Source organism: Sciurus carolinensis, chromosome 1 (genome assembly GCF_902686445.1).
Source record: "Sciurus carolinensis chromosome 1, mSciCar1.2, whole genome shotgun sequence".
NCBI classification, from domain to species: Eukaryota; Metazoa; Chordata; class Mammalia; order Rodentia; family Sciuridae; genus Sciurus; species Sciurus carolinensis.
In genome coordinates this window covers 145,303,322-145,314,719 of record NC_062213.1, presented here as the reverse complement: position 1 = coordinate 145,314,719, position 11,398 = coordinate 145,303,322, and the positions used below count along the sequence as shown (strand labels likewise).

General features: G+C 34.8%; 1 protein-coding gene across 1 annotated transcript in view; it reads right to left on the bottom strand.

Annotated features, from left to right (window-relative positions):
* Positions 1 to 1,020: 1,020 nt before the first annotated feature.
* The window catches only part of Pigk (phosphatidylinositol glycan anchor biosynthesis class K), a 125,742-nt gene continuing 115,364 nt past the window's right edge, over positions 1,021 to 11,398 (bottom strand). The window contains 3 exon segments of the mRNA XM_047517230.1: positions 1,021 to 4,380; positions 4,383 to 4,426; positions 4,428 to 4,456. Of these exon segments, the coding sequence (XP_047373186.1) occupies positions 4,328 to 4,380; positions 4,383 to 4,426; positions 4,428 to 4,456 (126 nt within the window). The 3' untranslated portion in view covers positions 1,021 to 4,327.

Below are 11,398 nucleotides of genomic sequence, written 5' to 3'. Positions count from 1 at the left end.
TAAGGTTACTCAGTCCTTCCAAGATACATTTAGAACTGAAATTAAGGAAGACTAATTTTCCTGCCTTGTAATATAAGTATGGGATCTAAAGTTCTGCAGTTAGCAGCCATGTGAAAAAAGTCAGTTTCCAGGAAGGGAAAAGGAGTTCACTGTGAGAAGAGAATCAGGTAAAATTCCAGTCCCCACAGTGTGACTTGACCAGATCCCCATCCCTTACCAAGATTATATATCTTAACATCTCTCCAGAAATTCCTTTGTCTAAATGTGTACTACTTGCATTTTCACCATTGAAACTTAAAAAGTCCTAACATGGGGTGGGGGAAAGATGCCTCCTCCTGGAAATGCAGCATCTACTGTCTTGAAGTCCTGAAATACCCAGGTACCTGGAATGAGGACAGATTGTCCATAAATCACACCAAAGGTGTGTTTACAACAGAGTCAGGTCATGGAGACAGAAGACACTAGAAAACTAAGGTTCAGGAAGGTTGAGGAAAAGCTCAGTCCACCTAAAATTTGAGAGAAAAAAAAAACACAGACCCCCAAAATAAAGAGAGGCAAGAAGGTCAGTGAAATTGTTGCATAGTGTTAAAAGAATCTGGAAAGAAACTGTTACCAAAACATCTGAAAGAAAAAAAGGACTGTCCCAGAGTAGCAAAGCAAATGTTCTTTAGAAGCAAACCACCACCTTTTGCTGAGTGGATGTTAAAGCAAAATAGGTAGAGTCCTGCTCAGCAAAAAACAAAACATTGACTTTTTTCCATATGCAGGTAGGGACTGTGTGGCATGCCTCACATGTATGACTTTATTTAATAAACCTTAGGAAAGTATCCTCCCTTGCTCATGATGTTGTCCGTAAATCCTAGCAGTCGGACTGGCACTTTCACACTCAGAAAAGGGAAAACTCAATGTGGACTGACTCCCTAGGACTGTACCTGAGGCAAGCTGAAAATCCTCACAAGTCTCTGAGACTGTGAGCAGCAAAGGTGAAATAGACAGCACCACATTTACATGTTTGGAATAAATGAATTTTTAATAACCAGTTTTCTTGGTTACACCCTCATTTGTATCAATTTTACAGTCCACACAGTTAAATTAAAACGTATATTTTAAAGCACATTTCCAAAACAGTAAATTTTTTTTGCACCAAAAGAAGAGGAAAAAAAAAAAAAAAAAAGCCTGGTTACCACCATCAAGGTGTATTGTCCATGAATTGAAAGACTTTCTTATTTCAGCAGCAGGGTTATTGTGAAAAAGGGCAGGCAGCAACAGAACAGCAATCCTGAAGCCATTTTCTTCATGGTAAATGCCTTTGGGTTTGAAACATAACAATAAAGTAATGAGGCTGGATGCCATAAAGCAAAAATGGATACTGATCTCATTACTTTATAGCCATACCTTGTAGTATGTTTATAAAATATTTCTTTCACATGTTCAAACAATCTACTACAGATGGGCTTAATTTTGATAAAATCAACTGAAAACGTTTCTATGTTAATGCAACATTCATAGTAAAGATTCCAGAAACACATGAGTCAAAGTTTCAAATGATGATTCCCACAGTAACTGTAACTCTGCTATACAACATACATAATGGAAGAAAAGTTATCAACATATACCATAGTAGAAAATTCTCAGTACGCAGAAGCAAGCTGAGTTATGCTTGTTGTGGGAGTCATCCACTTTCAACAAGCTGAGAAAATATAAAAATGGAAACCATAAATGCATGCATTATATTTGTATTTAATTCTAATTTTTTGATCCAATTTAATCAGTTTTGCATTCAAACTACATTTTCCTTTCATAAGCTGCATATAAATGTCTTTTGTAATTTTAAAATTCACATCTTTGGTTTCTTTTTTTCACACAGGCTGCCTTTGCAGGATGGCATCATTATACTCTGGTCCTCCCTGAAATGTCAGGACATGTCTGCTGGGATCTATTTATCTATATTTCTTTTCCTCCCTGAAGGACATGGTGGGGGAGGAGAAAAAGAATAGCAAGGAGAACAAGAATCACATTGAGTAGCTTTAAAAGTTAAACAGTACATTGTTATCATTAACTCCCACCTTAGTATCATCCTAAGCAGAATTAAGAATACCACCACATATTTACAATTTCCAAAATCTTTAATTATAACATCATCTATTTGATCCTCATCACAACAACATTGCTAGAAAGGGGAAAAAAACAAACACTTTTATGTTGTACAGCCCTTTGTGACTCAAGCAGAATACATTAAGGATGTGCTTTTATGTTATCATTTAAATTCTAGACTAGTTAATTGCACTTAAAATATTTCCTAAGTATACTCACTTACATATGCAGGATTTGCTTATTATTAAAGGCAGAATATATTTTATGTAAAATATCATGGTTATGAGCTAAACTTCAACATATTTAAGCTTTTTCCTTTAACTATATTCTGAAAATTCAATAGTGTAAGAGAAAAATTTAATTGCCCTTTGAAACTCTGCCTAGGCAAAATTAATCCTGTATATTATATCCAGCATTACTTTTCCCAGTTTGGTTTTAACTAAGAAGGGCACCTTCTCTAGCCTCTGAAGAGGAATCTTTTTACTTTCCTGCAGCCTTTACCATTAGGATATGTTTCATTATATCCAAGCTAAATTACTTTGGCTCAAGAACAATCATAATTCCTTTGCCACTCTAACTAGGTGCACCCCACCATGGTGCCTATGACCTTGTGCAAGTGTCTAGAGGGTGATATGATCAAACTTTTTGTCTCTTAGCACTACTAAGATGAGGTTATTCAGATTTAAGTTTGTTTTCCTCCTTTCTAGGTACAAAAAGATCCTTCTCTATATAATTAGATATATTTTTCCTTCTTCATTTATATAGTGTACTAATAAAAAAACATCATTACAATAAGGACTCAGCCAGCAAAAACCTCAAAATCAATTGTTCTAACTACCTTTGCCTGTGAAAATATGACAATTCCTGCATGTAACTAAAGAGCAATATTTAACTGTTAAAAGGTAAACAAATTCTCAGGAATATTAATTTTAAGAGGTTTTACTGTGAAAGAAGTTTGTCTTCTTGATCTACTTGCAACTATAAAACTGATCTTTGCAATGAAAAAAGATTAACATATAAATTCTTGGACAAAAACAGATAAAACACAAGTTTCCCTGGGACATCAATACTGAATTTTGAGTCATTCCCCCTGCCCCACAATGCAAAAATTTGAAAAGAAAAAAACAGTATATGGCATTAATCACAAAGCACAATCTCAATACCATTTCCAGTAGGCTAAAAATCAGTGATGAGTTTTTGTATCTATCAAAGGTTGGGAGAGGAGCTTATAGCCTATGTGATATATTTGTCAGATAAGAAGGTAGGACCCACAGCGTGTATTTTTCCATGCAGGTCATCTACTTTATGGCACTGTTCTGAGGGAAAAGTATAGATCTAGCCAGGGGCCAAGAATTAGCTTAAACAGAATGAATAAAATCTTTTTTGGCTGTCAAGGAGGAAATGGAAGAGGAGGTGATCAAGTCTAGAAAATCACAGAAGGCTTAGAAATGAAAAACAAATAGTGGGTGTTTCTTTGAGAAGTCAATATATGAAATTCTCAAAGGTCTAAAATTTCCCAGATCAAACTGACAGCAAAGGTCCTTAAGACTGTCAATATTATAGATTAAGGAACTGATTTTTCATCTTTATTATAATTAAAGCTGCAGAATTCCCAGAGTGACTGACAGCAAAATAATAATACATTTAAGAATGACCCAAGGAAACTCTGGGAACTACATAAGTAAGTGGTCCAATAACAGGAGATGGTTAGATGAATTGTTACAAATTCATACAAGCAATACTATGCAGTCATTCACAATGTATTCTTGAAGAATATCCAAGGAGAAATGAAAAGATGGATAATATAAAATGAAAAGTTATAAAATGGTAATTCCTATATGATGTCTATTTTTGGGAAAATATGTTCATAATTGGTAGAACACAGACAAAATTATTAACACGTTACATAATTTACTGAGAATTTAATGTCTCACATTTTTTTCTTTTCCAAATAAAAGAGGTTAAGATTAGGGGAAATTGTTATTTTCAAAAGAATCAATCTATTCTGATCTCTTTGTCCCATTCCTTTCTATGATACATAAAATGAAAAACTGAAATATATTTAGAGGCTAAGAAGCAATTGCATTGCAAACTATTTTTAAGTTATGAAGTCAAATGTTCATTAAAATTTAGTTTTCTTACACTTTTTTCCAATTTACACAAGAGTAATGTATTTTTTAAAGCACATAATAAGAAATTTTTATCCAAGGTAGAACTCTTCAATACTTCTTCTTCATATGTCCTTGAGTCTAAAAATGAATTTCCTATGCTTGATTCCATAAGTTTGAAGAAAACCATGATAATGAGTGCCCACAATCCCAGAATAAACCCCAGGAGGATGCCAGTCTTTCAGCTTTGGTTTCTGCAAACAAGGATAACATCATCAAGTTAACAACAGGCAAATAATTCATCAATGAATAAAGCAAATGCTAATGGAAAAGAGAAATTTCACTATCTGCATTTTAAGGGGAAGTAAGTTTAGTCATATTAAAAACTATTGGGAAAGCAACAAAGATAAGAACTTCAAACAAAGTAAATATTCTTAAGTCTAAACTGGCTCCGAACAAAGATCAGTTTTAGATTATATTCTGTTTTCCTACTGGGGGCTTTTCTTGATTAACCAATTCACCAATTCTCCTCACCAAAGTTATTCAGTAGCCTTACAGCCCTTCTCACTTTTTGAGTTGAGATATTCATTAGTTTTTCAATTTTATCTGTCTCTCCTAGACATAATCTATATAGTTCCACGAGGGGTAACCTTGTATATTCCCAGCACTGACCTACCACAGGGCCTGCTACACAAAAGGAACTCATGTGTCATACTGAATAAATTAGTGCAAGAACAAATGCTACCCAACTTCCATCATTCCTTTAGATATTCAACAATCACTTGTCTGGAGACCAGTGCCTTTGATTGTGTTTCTTCCTTGATGTAGAATGTTGTGCCTTTTCAAAACTCACTATTTCAAGTAATGCAAACTCCTCAGATTTTTCTTTGAATTCTCGCTTTGAATTCTCGTAGTACTTGATCTGCAACTATCAACTTTTACTGCTACCTACTATTTTAGTTAACTTTACTGTTCATCTCTATGTAAACATCCTAAGGTCAAAATTCATCTGAGTTCATTTTACATGCCCTTCTCCATTCCCTACCCCACAATACTGACACCAGGTGTCTGGTATGTTTCTTTGCCCAGCAACGACTGGTCTTTCTCCAGAGTTGACATTTCAACAGTTTAGTATTGGCCCTATAATTGGAAACTTGTAACTACAATCTCTTAATGAGTCTACTTATTGAATTACTGGTCAAGATTGTAACAGGAAAATCAACTTTCATCAATTCAAAATTAAATTCTCAAACAATGGAGCCAAAACACCCTAATATCTTAATTTGGATTATAATACTACAGTTTTTAATCAATGCTTAATATGAACTGAACTGGACAATATAGTTTACAATAGTTTTCATGCCATCTTCATTCCTTTGCCTGTTCTCACCCTCTGCCACTTCTTCAGGAAACTCCCTAAAATATTATCCACTAAATCCAATTTTCCTCATGTTACTTTCCATTCAAAAGTCTGCAATGGCTTCTGGTCAAGTAAGTGATAAGGATGATGACAAAAGTCCTTACAATAAATTCAGGGTTCTCAAACCATTCAAATGGCAGAGTTCCTGGAAGTTACAGTGTTTTTGTGTGACACTGTAAGCAAATCTTAATTTCTAGAAAGCCTAGAATAATTAATTAAAGCACAGTTATATTAAAATAGGTAATGTAAATATAATATCAGAAACATGTCAAGAAAAAATAAGGTTGTGAACTATACAGCCTACTACTCAGTTTTTGCTTTATTTTCTACTAATCTAACATTGGTAAGTCACATGAAAGCACTGAAAATACTTAAGAACAAAAATTACTTTTCCACAAACTGGAAAAAGATTATCGTTAAACATTATTAGTGGAAGCCACTTTATACACAGGCTGCAGATGTCCCTGGGAGCCCAGTTTAAGAGCACTAACCTAGGTAGGGAGACAAAGTTCTGATTTTCCCCTAACTAGAAGTTTCTGATTTAAATGACTTTTGAAACACCACACCACACACACACACACACACACACACACACTACTACAATAGGAAAATTAAATAAATATACTCAAAATTTGGCATTAAAGGTAAACTCTTAACTGAGAGAACAGGCCATAGATAATTTGTTCCATAAACCAAACTAAGGAGCTTCAGGGCTAATAGTTCAAGAGGTGTTTAAACCAAGCCACATTCAAAGAAAAATGGTGACCAGCATTTAAACTATCATGAGATTATAGGAATAATATCAAGTAGTTAATAGCAAATTGAACTTCTGCAGTTACAGAAACTCTAGTTACTTCCCAATGAGATGGATTCCCCTGAGGCTGTAAGTTTTAGCACTAGATCTTAAACTTAGCAGTCAGATATAAGACAATTAAGAAAAACAGCATTCACGGAAGGTAATCATTTCTCTAAAGACTCAAGAATTAGCTCTGACAGTTACTTTGACTTTTATTCCAAAAGCAGGTTTGGGGAATTGTGCAGGCATTCTTCCAGGTCCTTCGACCTCCTCTGACAGACATGTGTCTCTCATTCACACTATTGATGCCCACAAGAGACTCAGAGAAAAAAGCTAAGTGCTAGAGCTGAATTCCAAAGCACATCTGAGTAGTTATCATTAAACATGATTAGTGGAAGCCCACCTTTACAGCCTGCAGATGTTTCCCTGGGAGCCCAGTTTAAGAGCACTGACCTAGGTAGGGACACAAAGTTCTGATTTTCCCTAACCAGAAGTTTCTGATTTAAATGACTTTTGAACATACACACACAAACACACACATACACATACACATTACTACAACAGGAAAATTAAATAAATATATTCAAATTTGGCATATGTATGATTATAAAATATGTATGATTACAAAATTATAATAGTGGTACATTTACTTACATTGCAACAATACTGCATTAAGCCAACAAAGTGACAAATCTTAGCCTTTCAAAAACTGCTATTTGCAGTTACCACACCTTTTTGCTGTATATCCATTACATCTTTGTAATGAAGATAAATGGAAAATGCATTAATTGAATGTACTTTGGACTTAGTTTAGGAAGGCATCTGATTTAGAATCCCTTGGTATAGCCTCTCCCATCTTCTCACAATTTGCACAAAAAGCACAGAAACATAGTAACACACCCTACTAAAATTAAGTTAACCTCTGATGAGAAACCTGATAGTTTCACTGTCTGAACGTTCTGAAAGCCAGATCTAAAATCAAGTTAATAGTGGGCCTTGTTTCCTAATTGCATACATACCATGCAAATAATTGTTTTACTCTAAGAAACATAATAATTCTGCTGCTGGAAGAGACTTCAGTTCTCTTCTTTTTCTGCCTGCTGTTTAGGAGCCTTTTATATAGTAAAGGATGAGTTTATTAGCATTCAAGTGTATAACTCATTCCAACCTCCTCATGGCACACCTCTATACTTCCATTTAAATAGAATTCCCAGAAAACAACATGACAGAGGGGGAGGGGCACTGAAAAAGTTCAATGCATCCTAAGTTTAAGTGTTCACATGAAAATCTCTGCAAGAGAAAGAAAATACAGGAACAACCTTGTTAGAGTGTGTTAAATATTTCATCTTTTTTAAAGTACCCCCAAACCAGGCATAAGTGGTAAGGCAGCATTTGATCCTAGTTTAGTTCAGCAGTCACATTTGATCACTGCCTGCCAGTTACTGGGAACAGTATCGCAACTATCAAACACAGATTAGAAAGGACATTCATATCTCAGTGGATAGTGAGAAGCATCCAGGCACTAAGTTGGCAAATATAAACAGCACCCAAAGAAAAAGAAAGAGCCGAGGTGGGCTCTGTGAGGAAAACTACTCCTATATGTGAAGAAGAAATTATATCCTGAAGATACAGAGAAAATGTCTCTGAATAAAATTTAATAAGGAACCAAAATAACTTTCCATTTGGCATAGATTCAAATACTGATATATAAGCAACCAAAAACAAAATAATATTATACAGAGAAAAAGAATACAAGATACAAAGACTAGGCTGTGATTAAAGGAAACTCAGTAACATAATTTATAATAGCAAAACTAAAATCCACACAGACTAGAGAGGAACAAAGTATTCCCAACACTTTGAGTCCTTCACCCCATTGTGTTAGACTGACAGCAAACATGGTCCTAATTCTCCAAGCTTCTATGGGTCTATACCCTTCCAACATGGTTCAATTGCAGCTAAAATCAAGAATCTACATACTACCCCACTGAATAAGCTGGTCTAGTAACTTCTTTTGGCCAACAGAATGCAACACAAGTAACAGCCCATTCTAAGTAAAGCCTCAAGAGGCTTTTATTGCTTCTGCTCTTTCTTAGATCTCTGCTACCACCATGAGAAAAAGTCTGAGGTTCTTGAAGAAGAGACCCTTGTACAGAAGAACTGAGGTTCTTCCAGTCAATAACTAGCTCACTCCCAGAAAAACCTACTAACTAATCCATAGTTGACCCACAGGTTCAAGAGGAAGCCAGCTGATAACAAAAGACTTGCCCAGCTATACTCAGCCTAAATTGCCAACCTCCAGAATCATGAGCTCAATAAATGTTTTAAGTCACTAAGTTTTAGAGTGGTTTGTTATGTATCAAAAGCTGTGACATATCAAATGAGGTGACAATGTGGAAGGCAAAACCTTGATTCTTAAAATCATAATGAAACAGAAAATGTTCCCATATACAAGTTTGTAGCTTTCTGCAACACAGTATAAATAAGAATAAATAAATAAGAAAGTATAAATAAGAATGAAAGGCAGCTAATTGATCCCTTGTCCACCAAGTTCCACCAGGAACTTTGCTGGAAGTGGGGAGGTTTGTCAAGACAATCCCTTCTGACCTTCTTAGAATGAGAACTCTAGCTTTATTACTAAGTCAGCATTAAAGTTCACAAAGCAAAGATTTCCACAGGTACCTGTCTCCTTAAACAGTCTTCACTGTTGGACTCTAAAGTCATCCATACAAAACCTGCTCTGCTGTCTTCTGGAGGTAAGCTTCATGAATGTTCTCTACTACCCTCCTCACTAAGGGGGGATCTGCAGTGCTGTCATTAGCTCTCCATTACTGTCTTCCTGGAGTGACTCCAGTTGTCACCATGCCAGAAACTGCTCTCAAGGAAATGAAGTGAGGAAATTTGAAACTAACTCACCCAGTTTTCCTGTAACCTCCTTCTCCTAACTAGAATCTAGAGCAGAAGTCCAGTTCCTTTGCTTTTAAAGTTACCAATTAGTGGTAATCAGATGTTGCCTCCACTGGATAAATGAACATTTCCCAAGATCTTCAAGAACGTTATCCATGACAAATCTGCAATGTAATGTAGTTAATCTAATCTCAGATTAAGGATGATGTTTTCAAGTATGACTTTAGTTTTAATAGAGATTTGACTATAGTTTTTCCTTAACCATTATTTTAACTTTTCTGTGACAAGAATACCCACTATTAACAATAACTTTTTTAAAAATGTTGTAGAGGAAATTCTTTTTACTTTGATGATACACCAATCATTGAAAAAATAGTCATGTGTCATTATGCACAAAATAAAAGTACATTAAAATACATAAATCAAAAAAGTGTTAAGGAAAACAGATGTGAGAAGAGAAATTAAGGATGAGTTTGGGGCACAGGCACCAAGAGATGCCAGTTTTGAGTAAACGAGCTGGGGTGGTGTACAGAGATGGGTCACGTAAGTGTGGGGGCAGATGTTGGGGCTCAGGACAAAATATCCCAAAATATGGTGCTTTGACATGCTGAAAGGCATTGGCATCCTGAAGAGTTCAAAAGCAAGGTCTCTCTGACATTCTCCAGTCCAAGATTCCTCTTCCCCTCAAGCAGGACCTAGAAACCAGAACCACTCTCCCAAAGTCAGCCCTAACACCTAGAAAGGTCACTCCCTCCCCTCTGCCTCTCCCTTGAAGACCTTCATTCTAGAGAGGTCATGCCTTCACATTAACTATTAACATTTATTGGCGATATTACTCTAGAATTTCTGGCCAATCCAGATATAACTCTCAGAAAGGAAAGGTAAATGTTCATTATTTGCAGATACTACAATTAGAAATCAACAAACAACTCTGAATTATTGAGGATAAAGTTAAAAAGTTTGGATTTGAGATAAATATTTAAAAAATTAATACCAATACAAATGAGTCAGAAGATGGAAAAAAATTAATTCACAATATTAACAGAAAGCAAAACAAGTCAGAATACCTCTAGCATAAATTGTCAAGTACACAATCTATATTACTCTATAGAAAGGGGTAAAGAGTAAACAATAACAAGAAAGATATGGTAACTCTAAACAATAATATGGTTTTGATGCAAGAACAAAAAAGATAAATAAAACAATAGAAAGTCAGCAATCACCCCAGTATTCGAGAATTTATATATGATAAAAGAGCTATCACAAATCAGTGCACAAGGGAATATTACTCTTATCAGTATTCTTTTTTTTATATGTTTTGGTTGTAGGTGGAAACAATACCTTTATTTTATTTTTATGTAGTGCTGAGGATTGAACCCAGGACTTCATATGTGCTAGGTGAGTGCTCTACCACTGAGCCACAACCCCAGCCCTCTTACCAGTATTCTAACATCGGATAAACATTTGAAAAAATGGTTAAGTTTTGTTCCTAACTCAACAACAGAAATACCAAAATGATACTTTATATGATTTAGAAGTAAATGTAATATTAGAAGATGACAAAGGGATAAAAGGTAGGAGAATCTGAACAGTAAAGAAATTTATAGGCCTAAATGCAAAAATGAAAATAAGAATAAAAAGATGAAGAGATTTTTTAAAACAATTTTGAAAGATTGTATTTCACAAAGTGTATGTCAAATAAATGGGAAAATGTGACAGAAAGGGAGATAAAAGTTATTTCCCCCAAATCAACAAGATACAGAATTTATTAATAAATGGGATAGGGAAATGAAATTTTCACAAAATACAATTACAAATTCACACTTGAAAAACTTCAATTTTCTTAATCATAAAAATATATTAAATATTTCCTCCTCTTTTTAAACTAGTAAATGTTAATCAGGATGATCAAACTTTTCAGGAAAGTGATCTACTAACATGCTCAGAGGTCTTTAAAACATTAATTTTTCTCTCACTCCTAGGATCTTTGTCAAGGAACTTGGAAATGCTGACAAAGGTTTGGCATGAATACTTTTGTCTCGTGTTATCAACATGATAAAAATCAGGAAACAA